Genomic DNA, 15,055 nt, shown 5'->3' on the forward strand with positions numbered 1-15,055 from the left:
AACGCGCTAAAAACTATCTCCTAGAGTCCTAGGTAGGTAATCTCTATTCCTGGACGGTTCACTTCGCCCCTTGTATTGCTTCCCCCTTTCCTTCCTGGTTCTCTCTCTCTCTCTCTCTCTCTCTCTCTCTCTATCTCGACACGAGGTCATCACAGTCACACAGTGTAAGATAGTAAATCGTGTCCAAGCTGTACAGATACATGTTGACGATTGTGGCGCTCTTGGCTTCTTCCCCCCATCAGCCAACGAGTCATGGACATTAATACTGTTCTGTGGTCTATCATAACTGTGACATCTGTTCAGCCTTGTACCCTTATACTGACGATCTGTACCTAGGTATCGTAAGAGAAATTCTGGCGACAGACTTTTTTGCCCAACCTCTTCCTCCCTCCCTCCCCTCTCTCTTTCTAAGGAAAACGCCTTCGCTGCCTGATTTTGTTGTTAGTTGTTACAGAAGTCGCCAAAATGAATTTGTGATGCCACATGATGGGGCTGCCGTTGCGGCCTTGTTTTGTTTTCCTGTGCTGAACAATTGATTGCACAGGGCATAGTCAGTCAGTCGTCGTCGTCGTCGTCGGTACACTCTCCACTCCGCGTGCTGAGCTTGTGGTATCTTGGCATTTCTGCCTCCTCCTCCTCCTCCTCCACAAAGCGGCTATTAGATAGTTCGGAGCTACTTCGCTTCCCCTGGCTTCCACATCACGTCAAAAACGAGCTCAATCTCCATATCGGGAGGTTGGCTTCTCAGCTTGCGGATCAACTGCTTCACGCTCGCTCGGCCTCGCGTCTCGTCATGCACAATGCGAGGTAACACTTGCCCACCGGGACCGTGAAGTTCAGTCTTGGATTTGATCCGAATCTCCTTGATCACATCACGGTCCCGGAGCAGCTCATCGGGACGAGCTTCCTCGACCATGTCAAACAGCTTCTGGACAGTATCAAATTCCTGCATCTCAACGTGATCCGAGTAGTCAAGGTTGCGATTCCAATTGATCTCGACCAGAATGTTGTCGAGCGAGCGGCCGGAGGGTAGGTCGTGATGCTCATCTTTGACTTGCGGGGTCGAGGGCGCGTCGGACTTCTGATGAGCTGGTGGCCCAGGTGTGGGACGAGGTGTGAGCGCAGCATCGCGGCCAAAACTGTGAGGCTGTGAATACATGTGCGGCGGCTGTGGCTGTGGCTGTTGCTGTTGCGCATGAGCACCGGGAACCCAGACGCCGACGGGATTCTGGATCCAGCCAGGAGGCGGTAATCGCTCGGCTTCATTCTGCTCACTGGGCATGCGTGCGCGTCGTTCGAGCGCTTCTAGTTCGAATCGCGCGTCGGGGTAGTCCACCAGCAGCTTCTTCAGTTTGTCGAGTCTGTGGCGAGGCATCTTCGGCCCCAACTCCTCTTTCAGCTTGAAAATGACGGGACACGTGGCAAGGTCGCCAAGTACATCTTCGAAATATACTGCATCATGGTCGAGAGGATCCGGCGTAGCTACGTGTGAATGTGGCATGGCTTCTCTCCTGTCGGCTGCAAGCTCCATGGGAGGGAGAGAAGGCGCCATGCTGGGTCGACGATGGCCAGACGGACTCGGTCGCCGTGGCGCTTGTTTCGAGCGAGATTGTGGTCGTGGTCCCTGCAGTCCCAACGCGGAGAGGACAGGTTCAGGTAATGGCACATGCGAGGGTCGCACTGTGTTGAACGTTGTCGGAAGCGGCTGCCCCTCCAGACGAGGCGCGCCGAAGGCTGGAGGAGAATTCGCTGGGCCAGAAGGGAAGGTGCGGAACGGGTTTTGCAAAGTATGGGCAGGGAGAGTATGCGCATGAGATGGGAGCTGCAAGACAGGAGGTCGTGTCCCTCCTGGTGAAGATGCATTTACAGGCTGGAACCCCGATCGGAACTGTTCGGGCTTTTGTCCTTGGAACGCGGGATGATGCTGTCCATAGGGGGATTCGTAGTTTCGCGGGTCTGACTGCCGCCTGTCGTCTCGTTGATTTTCATTTCGTGGGCCATCGGCAGCAGATTCGTGGGACCCGGGAAATCCTGTAAGAGAAGGCAGCGGCCTCTGGTGAGGCGGAACGGGCACGCTGGGCAGCATTCGATTGCTGTTGGGTGCACTGCTCGAGGGTTGTTGGCTACTAGCAGCCGGCGATGGCTTGCTGAAAGGCAGCGAATCCATAGAATGCGCCATGCCATTCGGTGCGCTGGCGGCAGCGGCTATTGGGGGCGGTGCAGCATTGACTGGATTGAAGCCATGCGCACGGGGTAGCTCGGGTGGTTCTTGTGTGAGCTCGCCATTGATCGGTTGGAACGAGTAAGTACTTGGCACCTTTTCAATATCAGCGAGACGACCTACTGCCTGCTCACCACTATGGAGCTTCACCACTAATGACTCTCCCTGAGAAGAGCCGGCAATGCTTTCACTGCGTGCCCGCTTGAACGTACTATTCTCCTCCACGTTGACGTTGTTTCTCGGTCGTTTACGAGCACTTGATGGTTGGGAATTATCGCCACCTGTCAGCGGTAGACCATGTGGCTTGCCGTCCTCATCTGGCACTCTAAGCCGTCCCTCGCAGGTTAGCAGCCGTCTCACCTTGAACGGCTCGCTGTCGAGCAGAGACAGGGGCGAAAGTTGGACTTACGGTTGCGTATATGCTGCAAATTGCGACTGGAACTCATCGATCTTGCTCGCTGGCTGTCCTGGTGAGTCCGAATCGTCACGATCGGCCTCTTCGCCGCGTGAGTCTTCGCCTTCGTTGTCCCCGTTCGAGTGGCTCTGGAGGACTTTGGCAGTATGTCGGCGATGCTTTTGCAGTTGATTCTCGTGGTAATTGCATGCCTTTTCAATTACGAGCTGAATAAATCGTTCTTTGAGACTAGATTATGAATTAGACATGTTCATTTTCGTTGCATATTGTGGTCAATATCGCTTGATTATGCTACTCGAGCGCGCAGGAGAAATGGAACGAAATCACACTTTGCGGTGTTTGCTCTCAGCTGTCCAGTACATAGCAAGAACATGCGAGATGTACATTCTACTAGGTGTAGCCAGCAAAGGGTGTTTCTAGGGCAGTATGGACCATATACCAAGCCGCACATCGACACTTACTATTCGTAGTCCTCAGGAATGGTATAATGACAAGCCTTGGGGTACTTGCCCTCATGTCGCATTTCGCTGGGTTCCTCTAACCAGTGCGGGCGAGGCTCGTCGGGTCCTGGCCATATTTGCGGACCGTACTGGTCGAATAGGGTTGTCGCCTCTGCTTTGAGAGCGTCGGAATCACGGATAATGGTCAGGTCCTGGTTGACGTAGGCGACCATGATGAGCTTGATGCCTTTGAGAATGGCCTCGATGGGTGGCGAATCCTTGTTGCCCTGTCGTGAAATGCCACGTTCGCTCTTCAGACCAAGCGTCCTCTCAATGGACAGGACGTCGGTCTGGTTTCTGCCGTTCTTCATGTTTGCAGGGTGAGCGTCGAATAAGAGAAACATTGACTTCTCTTTCCGGCAATTCGTGGCAAAGTTTACGGCTGACGGTTGTAGTACGGCGCCATGGCATGAGTACAGAATGTGTATGGGAGGGGGAAGAGGGGGAGAGATGTGCGCGGGTGTTGTTGTTGTTATTGTTGTTGTAGACCTGTATTGTTGTTGTTGTTGTTGTTGTTTAAAAAACGTAATCCGGGTGGGAAGCAGGAAACAGAGAGACTGCTAGGAGGTATAGGGAAAACTACGATGTGGGCGACCTTAGCTAGTTTTGCGCTACCTGGAACAACTTAAGCGAAAAGTCATCTTGTGGCTCCGAATATAGGGCAAGGCGACCCTTATCACGCCATTGGCTCGTTTAGACCTGAGCACTGTTGCATATTCATCACTGATATCATAGCAAGGCTAGGCTGGAGCGCCATATAACTTTAGTCCTTCCATTCCCGGCGGCATCGACTCAGCTCCCACTAAAGGTACGAATGCTTGTAACCGTGACATTGTGTTTTGGTTGTGTATATGTGTGTGTTTTTTGTTTTTTGTTTTTTTTTCTTGGCTGTGTGTATCTATGTGTGTGTGTATGTGTGAATAGGGGTATACACTATACAGGTAACTACAGGTAACTACAGGTATGTGTGTGTGCGTGTGTGTGTGCATGTGTATACAGGTACAGGTATGTGTGTGTGTGTGTGTGTGTGTGTGTGTTCACTGTCCCCCCTTATCCTGTCCCCCTTATCCCAGTACCTGTACCTAGCTTTCGACGCTCGGCAGTGCATCTCTTTCGGGGGCCACCAACAATCATAATAATAATCATAATAATTACAACCATCACCATCATCACAATGTAATCATCATCTAGATCCATCCTAACCGGCAGCGGTGTGGGTGACCAGTCGCCTGGACTACTGCCCTGGCCAACAATTAGTACCCCGCTCCTAGCCCAACTTAGGTGACTAAAACTAGATAGTTCTCGCTGCCAGACTAGGAATAGAAGACCGCGCGCCCCAAGCCCCAAGCCCCTACAACTACAATGTACATTGATGTACTTTTTTTCTCTACCTCCTATGCCCGCTGAGTGAATGAGCAGTGCGCGGCGCGGCGCCCAGAGAACTCGACGCAACGTGAGGGTGATGGGAAACGGGAAATGGGTACCTCCTAGCAAGTAGCACAGGTAACACAGCAGAAGAAGCTTTCGATTGCTGAGTAGGTCGCAGAGTATGTTTGCAGCATGCCCATGGTGGCGGTCGATCGCGGCACGTATACCTGTCTCGCAACCATGTGCTGATGAAGCCAGTTTGGGAGTGTATCACGGTGTGCTGCCAAATCTAGCCTGTGCTACGCCCGCTCAGCCGACATGCCTCATTGCCTCTGCTCACTTTTCACTTTCGTTTTTTTTTTCTCTTTCCATTGGGCGACCCACGGCGCCCGCCCATACCAGCCGCCGGCCAGACACACTAGGAGGTACAGGTACTGTTTGACACTGCTGACTCAACCCTGGCACCTACGTAGCGTGCACATCATCAGTGAGAAGTCACCTACCTGTACTGGTAGAGGCTAGTAGAACAATTAGTTATTAACTTATTAGGTACCTTAACTATAATCGAATAATAATAACGAGACATTTCACGCCGTACCTCTACCGTCGTCGTCTTCTCCTCGGAGTCGGTGCCCCTACCTCCTAGTGAAGACGATCGGCTACGTCGGATCTACAACGCGCTAGCGAAAAGCTTCTCGGCGAACCCTGTGCTCTGTTGTGCTGGCTAGGGCCTACCTAGGAGGTGGGAGGTAGGTAAGTTAGGGGTGTACCTTACCATGTGTGCCTGAATACTACGAGGTACAAAACTACAAATACATGTACTGTATCTGTACACTCTCACTAGGAGGTAAGGTACGTGCAGGGTATGTGTCCTTACTGCATAGGTACAGGATGACTGATGATTATTCCATGTATGTACAGTACCGACCTCTACCGTCCATCTGGCATCATATCATCATATGATTCATACCAATTTACTTCCCTCTTCTATTGACGACGGGGCGTTCTCACCAGCTAGACCGGCACATACAGTACGGTAGCATGTCGCAGTGTGATCGGCCCTGACTGAAAATGAGAACAATGTGGGGAAGGGGGCTAGGAGTGTATCAGAAAGGTCGATAAGTGGACTCTTGTGTAGGAGACGATGAGATCTGGGCTGATCCCGGCAAGACAATTCCAGATCCGTTATCGTATTCGGGGCACGTACACGATACGTGGTGATTAAGGTACCTACTATCCTCAGGCTCCGCTTCCTGATCCTCTCACGTGCATTGTGGTTTCCCCCACCCACACTGATATCCACGGTAGATCCACTTTACCACTAGTCCCAACCTGGGAGCTTCTGGCGCGCGCGTGTGAAAGACGGAACTTCCAGTTGCAGCCTCCAGTCTTCACCACTTCAATCCCTCGACCATGACCACCTCCGGAGTACAGTCGGCTGTCGCGCAAGCTGGTGCTGCCGACGACAACGTCAAACTCCAGAAATCCCTCGACAAGATGGCTGGCGACTGGAACAACCTGCCCGAAGGGCACAAACTAAAAAAGTTTCACGCGGAGCTTGGGGAGATCCTCAGCTCCACTGGCTACAATGAGATGTATGGTGTCGAACTGCAGCCGCCAGCAGAAGGGTAAGAAAAGAGACTCGACACAAAAGACATTTCGTTCTGCGCTCACTCATTTGTCTCAGCAAGTCCCCGTCCCATTCGACCCTCATCATCCTCCAAAAGTTCCTCCGAGCCAATGTCGACGACCTCGAGAAAGCCAAAGAGCAGCTCACAGCCTCCTTGAAGTGGAGGAAAGAGTATCAGCCGCTAAAGGCACGCGACGAAGCCTTTGATGGCGAGAAGTTTGGGAAACTGGGTTACATCACACGCGTCAAAGGTGTCAAAGGATCCCAAAACGCGGAAGATGTTGCAACTTTCAACATCTACGGCGCGGCTGCAAAGGACTTCAAGAAGACGTTCGGCGATACGGACGCGTAAGTCATTGTCCACCTACTAGTAACACTCGAGGTGAAAGAGCTGACCGAGCCGGGTAGCTTCCTTCGTTGGCGCGTTGCGCAAATGGAGCTTACATTGAAAGAGCTCGACCTCAATGCCGCAGACCAGACCATTCCCGACTATGGCAAGGGACCGGATCCATACAAAGCTATTGCCGTCCACGATTACCTTTCCGTCTCCTTCTTCCGCCAACCCTCCGAGATCAAGACCGCGTCGACCAAGATCATCGACATGTTCCAGCGGTACTACCCCGAGACTGTGGGCCAGAAATTCTTCGTCAACGTTCCACTCGTGATGCAATGGATGATGGGTGCAATGAAGGCTTTGCTTTCCAAGGACAGTATCCAGAGGTGAGTGTCGCTTGCCGTTTCCATCTTGCTGACGAGCAGATGGACTTGTCATTGGGGCACTATTCTGATCTCATGTAGCATGACGTGGATGACCTACGGATCACAGCTCAAGGATTACCTTGGTGCAGATATCCCAAAGGAATACGGTGGAACTGGCGCACCTCTCGCCGAGACCGCAATTACGCCAAAGTATGGGAAAGAGGAGGCGCAGAAGGATACCCCTGCTCCAGTTGTCGCTCCAGTTGTCGCTCCGGTTGTCGTCCCAGTAGCTGCCCCTGCGAGTACTGATCCGCCAGCCGAGGAGAAGAAGGCTGAGGAGTCGAAGGTCGAGGAGAAGAAGGTCGAGGAGAAGAAGGTCGAGGAGAAGAAGGTCGAGGAGAAGAAGGTCGAGGAGAAGACCGAGGAGAAGGCCGAGGAGAAGGCCGAGGAAAAGAAGGCCGAGGAACAAGTGGTCGAGGAGAAGAAAGTCGAGGACAAGAAAGTCGAGCAGCCCCTCGCTGAGCCTGCTGAGCCTGCTGCACCTGCAGAACCGGCTACCGCAGAACCAACATCCGCCGCAGTGGTGCCAGAAGCAGCCACGGAGAATGCTGGTGCAACAGTGGCCACTGCAAACCCCTCTGAAGTCATCGACACGCCAGAGGAGAAGAAGGCGGCATAGTACGTGGCCGACAGCATTTCTCGAGCTTTCCGGCGTGAGCGTCCTCCATCCGATGCATTCGCGAGGTCGGCAGATCATCATCGATGACGAGAATCGATTGGCTTCCTGTCGACCTGTCCACCGGCCATATACCGAGGACTCTGGTCCTTTTTTGCTTCTGCGCCCTATACCCTCTGCTCGCCGCGAAGCGACTTAGTTCAGTGAGATTGATGTTTAGATAGGTACTTGTGCAAAGGATGGAGGGAAAATGAATGAACGTCGTTCAATCTCCTCTAATCAGATGTGTATGACCTGCGGCGCATTTCCCAGCCTTCCCTCGTCCTCATACATCATCGCCGCATTGACCATGGTCGTCTTAGGAGGTTCTTCGTGCCCCATCAGCCACTCGCACAGCCCTTCTTTCACACTATAGTACACAAATGCCACAAAATGATACCACAGCACCAAATTCGCCATACTCAGCACACATCCCTTCCACGTCACCGCAGACTCCCGCCTCAACACTTCCACCAAATGTCTCTCGGCCCGATCCCATCGCACCACTTCTTTCCCACCCCGCACTTTGCCAAACACATCCGACCGTCCCGCATGGATGTGGCCAAAAATGTGCACGAGGGGTTTCGTCCGTCGCACTTCATGCAAGAGAAATTCATCACCCATGGCTTCGACTCCGGGGAGATCCAAATGACATTTGGGAGGACAATGCGAAATGAGAATTTCCGTGTCCCCGGGGACTTTTCCTGTCCAGTGGTCTTGACTGCGTGGGTGTTGGAAAGCGTGCGCGGGACCTCCGACGTGGGGAATGAAAGGTGAGCCGTAGATTTTGATGGTTGTTGTTGTTGTATCTTTTTGTTGTTGTTCTTCTTGCTTTTCTGTAGTGGTTGAAGAAGAAGAAGTGGTCGAAGAATCACCACCACAAGGAAATTTCAAAATCACAAAACTGTCTTGCAAATAAATCACACTTCGCCAATTCACATCCTCATTCCGATCTGCAAGTGCCAATGTCCCTCGACTGCGCGGATCTAAATGACTATCGTGATTTCCCGCAATGACGATTTTGTAGGTGTGAGGTTGTGCGTGTAACCAATTGATTTGCGATTGGATTTCTTTGGGGGTTCCTGCGTTGCTCAAGTCTCCTGCGTGGATGAGAATGTCGCCGAAAGGGAGTGGTGAGGGAGGGATGAGGGTGTGAGTGTCGGATATGGCGATGATGGTGAGGTTTTTCTTTTTCTTCTTCTTTTGGTTTTGGTTTTCTATGTTGTTGTTCTTCTTGTTGTTGTTGCGTATTGCATTGAGGGATCGGATAGAGGAGAATAAGAGGTCAAGGATGCGGGCGAGAAGTTTGAGAGGGGAGAGAAGTTGTAAGTATAGGGATGGTCTTGCATAGGGATTTCGAGGCGGGTGTGTTGGTGCCATGTTGATGAGTAGGTATATTCATTTATACATACCGTACACCTGTCGGAAGGTAACTAGTAGAGGAGGAGCATGGACGAACCACCCAAACATGTAGGTAGGTACCTCCTAGTCTCAGTGCTCAGCTTGATCCTCGCACGCTATTCTCCATTTGGCAGTCAGTGTGTCTACGAGGTGGGTCTGATCTCTGAGATTAGGTAAGGCAGGGAACCCGAACATTTGGATCCTTGGAAGGTTGAGTCTTGGCAGCTCTGTGTCCCATCGAACAAGCATTACCAACCTCATAAGCGCCTGTCACGCCGAGAAGAGGCTACAGACTGAATGTACCTTACTACCTATATGTAGGTCTCAGGTATGTTCTATATACTGACACTTTGGGACTTTTAAAAAAGTGCAGAGTTGGACGGGATTGGTTGTTGGCGCTGTAAAGAATATCAAGATTGCTACAAACTGCATGACTATTAGAAGTGGGTAGGTAGGTTTGTAGTATTTAGAGTAGCGATGCGATGCCCTCTCCGCGTTCCTAAAAGGGGTTTGCTCAGCAGAGCGAGCCTGCTCGAAGGAAGCGCCCTAGTTGATGCGATGTCACAGGAAACTCCGGAAAGAACTATATTCCTTGGCCCTAGAAACTTGCAACGAGATCTTGGGAACTCAGGTAGGCGTCAGAAGACGCGATAACAAGACTGAGAATGTAAAATTGAACCAAGACCGATCATTCAACATCAGTCGCTGCGAATCTGCTCCTGAAGTGCCTCGCATCCACGCCCCTATAGTAGCGATCTCTTCCAAGGCACCTTTGCCGAATTATAGCTGTCACTCGACACCCCTGCGGGATCAGTGTCCAGTACGGCAACGCTTAGCTCCGGCAACGAGAAGCAAAAGGCGCCTTTAGCATTAGCAGTCACAAGGCTCGTTGTTGTGTTGACGATATTGACTCCTGTGTGGGGATCGTTATACGCATATGGGTCGCCAACCGAGTTGGTCAGCACAGTCAAGTTCGCGAGAGTGCCTGGTGCCACTTTGTCAAAATGGACAGAGAGCGCCACACTGTCGCCATTCGTCGTATTGTAAACTGCTCCTTTCCAGACCAGAGCGCCTCCCCGAGCCTCATCCTTCCCAGCGACCCAATAGACTGGACCGTAGCTGGAGTTCGACGTCGTTGGTAGCGTATGAGATATCGGATGATGAGAAAAGAGAGACCAGCAGTACCAGGTGACTGCTTTGGTGGTCATCTTGGGGTCTGCAGCGAATTGAATGAGAGTGACGGCCCATTGCCATTTATTTTCGTTCTTCAAGACAGGAGCGTAAAATGAGCCGGGTATGCGATCCGAGTTGCGTTCGTAGCCGATGAGCGACACTGCTTCGCCTACGGCGCCGATCCACCACGGATACTTGTACAAACCACCCTCCCACCGTGGCGGCGTAGCACCGTTGACGTGTGTCGCCGCAACTTCTCCTATGATGTGGCTTATGTCATTATCGAATCTGTCGAACTCGTCGATAAGCTCATCTGGTTCGCGGTAGGGGTGGTAGTCGCCCATTGCATCCTTGGGAAACACAAGTCCATGTGTAATGTTGGGGCCACTGGTTTCGCCTTCTGGCGCTGGATCGCTCGTTGCCGCTGAGGCGATAATCTGGATGTCGGGATATTTTGCTTTGATTGCTTCATAGAATAGAGGAAAGCGGTACTCTCTATAGCTGTCCCAACCTTCATCGCCGCCTTCGAGCCAATCCTCGTTCCCAATCTCGACATAATTGAGCTCGAAGGGCTCAGGATGGCCAAGCTCAGCTCGCCGCGCGCCCCAAGGCGTGTCTACGGAGCCGCAGACGAACTCGATTTCGTCCAATGCATCGTCAATAAACGGCTGGAGGTCGTCTCGCGGAGTGATTCCACCGTCGAGGGCGAGACCTGACCAGACCGCAAGCACAATCTGAAGATTCATATCTTGTGCCCATTCAAGGTATTCGACCAGGCCGAGACCATGAGTCTGCTGATAGCTCCATACGCCCGGGAAACCAGGTCGATATCTCAGCGGCCCCAAAGAGTCCTTCCAGTCCCAACGCGTAGCGTTGGTGTTTCCTTCCAGCATGTTACCGCCAGGAAATCTCAAGAAATGAGGATTCATGTCTGCCAGAGCTTGTGCAATGTCGACACGCAGACCATTCTTGCGATTCTTGAATGTCGGAGGGAACAGACTGATCAAGTTAAAGTCCAATGTGCCGTTGGGGGTGCCTGTTGAGTCGAAAGTGATAGCGAAGGTATTGTTGGAGTTTGGAGCATCCTTTTCTGGTACCAATTCGAATGCATGCTCGATCCAGTCGTCGGCAACAGCGTGAGACATGATCTCGACAGAGCCAAAGACATCATCTGTCAAATTGGACTGAAGAGATGCGGTGAAGGAGCCGGTGTAGTCTCCCTTGACCCAGAACGAACCGGTATACTTCTGTCGTCTCACATCCATGCCCCAGTAGCCCTCGTTCTGGAAGCCAATCTGGCCACTGTCATCTTCGGCTGACACGCGCAGAGAAGACGGGAGAGCATCTGATAGTGGTGCACTCAGGTTGGCAATGCTGAGCTTGGCATTGCCGATAGGAGCATAAGCATCTGTGCTGACGGGGTATTGCGGGCTGGATTGAAAGGCACGATTGCGGATGAGCTCAGCATAGAGACCGCCATCTCCAGAGTAGTTGATATCCTGAAGTCACATTAGCAGTATTATCAATTCGGGAAGGTACAGCGCTCTGCTCACCTCGTGGAGGAAGCCGTAGCCGTAAGGGTGCCCGAATTTGCCGGTCACGTTGCCGCCAGACAAGGCGACCTCGATGTGTACAGCAGACGTGGAGGCAATGCAGGCGGCCACCAGGAAACCCTTGAATGTAAACATTGTAGGTTCGATGTCACGTACAGCGCACGCAATGAAAACAACTACAATAGACTCAACAATGCAGGCAAGTCTTGCTTTCAAGTACCCGTGGACGTCGAACACGCTCGGGTGCCCAGCAATTGGCAATATACACCAGATTGAGATTTGGAGATTTTGGAGTCGGCCATGCTGGTGAAGTACTGGGGTCGAGAAGCATTGGTTCGGGGTGCAGTCGTATCATTGGAGGAAGACAGCGTTCCTGAGCGGAAAAATCAGAGACACGAGCAGTTCCGTACTTTGCATTCATCCAGAAACCTTGATCGTGGTATGCAACCCCACTTGCAATGCGGAGAGGATGGCGAGAGCTTCGGGCGATTGGAAGGCGACGCCGCGACGGGGCAGCACTTCACATTCATCATAATACATCATGATACATGTCGTTGTCGTCGCGGACGCCTGCAGTGTATGAGTTGGCAGTATATGAGGGAATGGAATAGAGTGGAATAGAATAGAATAGAATAGAATAGAATGGTGTAGGCATGTATCCATGGGTGTTGGTGATGCTGGTGTGTGCCAGGTGGTGTTTGGTGATACGGTGATACTCATCACGGCGTAGAGGGCAGGAGGCATGTACAGTAAGGTACAGTACCTGGTACAGGCAGAATTCATCGTGCTGGCCTTGGCTGCCTCCTTGGCATGAAACGTCGCAGAGGAGACGCACCTTCCCAGTCGCATCGTACCTTCCAACAGGACCTAGGTATCTCCTACCTCCTACCTCTTATTACCTCCTACCTCTGATCTGCTACATGTATCCCAGAATTGAACCTGCACCATCACTTGAGTCTTGAGCTCACATCATCTATAAACGCCAAAAGTCCCGAGGTCACGAAGCTTCACAGTAGGAAAGGAGGTAGGAGGTAGTGGTAGTGGTAGTGCCACACTTCACACCTTCTGTAGCAGACGAAGCGCGCAGCGTGATACAAAGACTTTGCTTGCCATGTGATTCTCTTTTCGACATGTGCAGACCTCGAGACCGACTTTTGCATGCCCACCACCTCCTCCGGAGACTTGGCCAATCAATTTTTCGCCCGAGAAGTCGCAAAAATGGGTTCGTTGAACAGTCCACCGGCCTCCCGGTCGTGAGCTACGCGCCACCCGTCATTGCCGCCAATTTCCCGATGTCGACATCGCAACGAAAATTGTCTATGAGAGATATTTTCATGCAGTATAAAAAGACCGACATGTAAGTGACAACCCATTGGCTCTTCGCCTTTGCGAACGTTCGCAAAACCTCTGATTCGGCCGGCTTCCCCAAAATGCACTCTTTTCATGGCGACTGGCAAGATTCGAGTAAATTGCCTACTCCTCACAGCAGCATAGAAGACCGAGATGCATCACTCGAAGAGCCGCAGCTCAATGTTGGCGGCCATGGCGGCACTCAACGACGCTTACGAAACTACCAAGTTACTATGATTGGTTTCTGCAGTGGAATTGGAACAGGACTGTTCGTGGGAACTGGTTCAGCCTATGCTTCTTCTGGTCCCGCTGGTCTGTTACTGGCGTACATCATCATTGGAGCTATCCTTTGGTGTGTGATGCAGAGTATTGCTGAGCTAGCGACCGTCTTTCCTACCGCTGGATCATTCCCACATTGGGCAACTCGCTTTGTAGACCCGGCTGTGGGATTCAGCTTGGCAATATCGTATGGGTATTGCTACACCATCGCCATTGCAACAGAGGCCTCCGCCTCGGCCATCATCGTCAGCTACTGGACCGATATCTCGCAAGCTGTGGTCATCAGTGTCGCTCTGGTCTTGATACTGGCCATTAATCTGATGAGTGTTCGCTTCTTTGGCGAGACTGAAGTCATAGCTGGTTCGATCAAAGTTCTCTGCTTCGTGGGCTTGATCATCGTTTCTATTGTTATCACAGCCGGTGGAGGCCCTAATGGCCACTCCATTGGATTTCGTTACTGGAACAACCCAGGACCTTGGGTCGACTACAATGGCATCACGGGCTCGACTGGCGCGTTCTTAGGTCTGATGTCCGCCTTCGTGAACGCTTCGTTCTCGTTCATTGGCATTGAGACAGTAGTCATCACTGCTGCGGAGTCGATCAATCCTCACTATGCGATTCCACGAAGCGCCAACCTGGTCACCTATCGTATCGGATTCTTTTACATTCTAGGAGCTTTCCTCATTGGTTTGATCGTCGACCCAAGAAACGCGGATCTGGTCTCCGGTTCTGGCAATGCAGCTTCGTCACCTTGGGTCATTGCTATCAGAGAAAGTGGGATCGTTGCTCTGCCTTCAATTGTGAACGCCTGTATACTTGTGTCCGCATGGTCGGCTGGCAATTCATACTGCTGGGTGGGCTCACGCATGATTGTGGCCATGACCACAGATCGTCAGCTACCTCAAATCTTCGGCAAAACGAGCAAGAACGGAGTACCGTACTGGGCAGTCCTTGCTGCCTGGCTGTTTGGCCCTCTCGCATATCTCAGTCTGGGCTCCGGTGGTGCATCTCAGGCTTTCGGATGGTTACAGAGTCTCAGCACAGTGGCTGGCTTGATCGCATGGGCAACGCTTTGCTTCTCCTATCTTCGCTTCTACGCAGCTATGAAGGCCCAAAACGTCAGCCGCGACAGCTTACCATGGAAAGGACCACTCCAGCCGTTCACAGCGTGGTTCGGTTTCATCGGCAGTACGATAATCACCCTGATTTGCGGCTTCCCCGTATTTTTGAAAGGAAACTGGTCCACGTCAGACTTTGTGGCCAACTACATTGGCATACCGATTTTCATCGTCCCAATCATTGTCTGGAAGATAGTGCATAAGACAAAAGTGAGTAGAAGTGTGCGAGAATCCAAGTATTTGAGACCCCCTGCTGACATCGGGTAGTTTGCGAAGTCCACCGAGATTGATCTGTTCGCGGGACGCTTGAAAGAGCCCGAGCAGGTTCAGTACATTAAGAAGGCATCAAGATGGGCTTGGTCTTATGGATGGTTGACTTGATGCAATCTGTAGATTTGAGGGTGGCATTGTGCCTCCTATGGCTCCTTCGACAGTACTCGTGCTGAGCAGGGTCGGAGGCGCCTTGACTTCTTGAGTGGTAGGGGGCGACTCGACTGTGTCGTCGACACCAACAAGAGCCCTGGGAGTCATCATGCTTTCTGCAATTCCTGACCATTCAACCCTTCCTTTATGTCAGCTTCTTCCCGAATCTTCAGTGCTGGATACCTATCCATTCATCTCTCAGGCAGCCTA

General features: G+C 51.9%; 5 protein-coding genes across 5 annotated transcripts; 2 read left to right on the forward strand and 3 right to left on the reverse strand.

Moving 5' to 3' along the window:
• Positions 1-135: 135 nt before the first annotated feature.
• SEPMUDRAFT_150315 (uncharacterized protein) lies at positions 136-3,615 on the reverse strand. Its single transcript, XM_016906085.1, has 4 exons — positions 3,098-3,615; positions 2,631-2,864; positions 2,372-2,546; positions 136-2,317 (listed from the first exon to the last, which is right to left on the reverse strand). Exons 1-4 carry the CDS (start codon positions 3,478-3,480, stop codon positions 674-676), a joined length of 2,436 nt encoding a protein of 811 aa, XP_016759482.1. The 5' UTR covers positions 3,481-3,615; the 3' UTR covers positions 136-673.
• Positions 3,616-5,937: 2,322 nt separating this feature from the next.
• SEPMUDRAFT_88853 (uncharacterized protein) lies at positions 5,938-8,888 on the forward strand. The gene is made up of 4 exons (XM_016910486.1): positions 5,938-6,132; positions 6,192-6,482; positions 6,543-6,854; positions 6,933-8,888. The coding sequence occupies exons 1-4, from the start codon at positions 6,002-6,004 to the stop codon at positions 7,510-7,512; spliced, it is 1,314 nt and encodes a 437-aa protein (XP_016759483.1). The 5' UTR covers positions 5,938-6,001; the 3' UTR covers positions 7,513-8,888.
• SEPMUDRAFT_142818 (uncharacterized protein) lies at positions 7,789-9,018 on the reverse strand (the record flags this gene model as incomplete). Its single annotated transcript, XM_016903015.1, has 2 exons — positions 7,789-8,890; positions 8,966-9,018. The coding sequence occupies 2 exons, from the start codon at positions 9,016-9,018 to the stop codon at positions 7,789-7,791; spliced, it is 1,155 nt and encodes a 384-aa protein (XP_016759484.1).
• Positions 9,019-9,394: 376 nt separating this feature from the next.
• On the reverse strand, positions 9,395-12,123 carry SEPMUDRAFT_150316 (glycoside hydrolase family 51 protein). Its single transcript, XM_016906086.1, has 2 exons — positions 11,676-12,123; positions 9,395-11,621 (listed from the first exon to the last, which is right to left on the reverse strand). Exons 1-2 carry the CDS (start codon positions 11,808-11,810, stop codon positions 9,693-9,695), a joined length of 2,064 nt encoding a protein of 687 aa, XP_016759485.1. The 5' UTR covers positions 11,811-12,123; the 3' UTR covers positions 9,395-9,692.
• A 1,075-nt stretch (positions 12,124-13,198) lies between these two features.
• SEPMUDRAFT_88860 (amino acid permease) lies at positions 13,199-14,821 on the forward strand. The gene is made up of 2 exons (XM_016910487.1): positions 13,199-14,632; positions 14,690-14,821. Exons 1-2 carry the CDS (start codon positions 13,259-13,261, stop codon positions 14,801-14,803), a joined length of 1,488 nt encoding a protein of 495 aa, XP_016759486.1. The 5' UTR covers positions 13,199-13,258; the 3' UTR covers positions 14,804-14,821.
• Positions 14,822-15,055: the final 234 nt, after the last annotated feature.

The sequence above is a fragment of the Sphaerulina musiva genome, assembly GCF_000320565.1.
Source record: "Sphaerulina musiva SO2202 unplaced genomic scaffold SEPMUscaffold_7, whole genome shotgun sequence".
Classification (NCBI taxonomy): Eukaryota; Fungi; Ascomycota; class Dothideomycetes; order Mycosphaerellales; family Mycosphaerellaceae; genus Sphaerulina; species Sphaerulina musiva.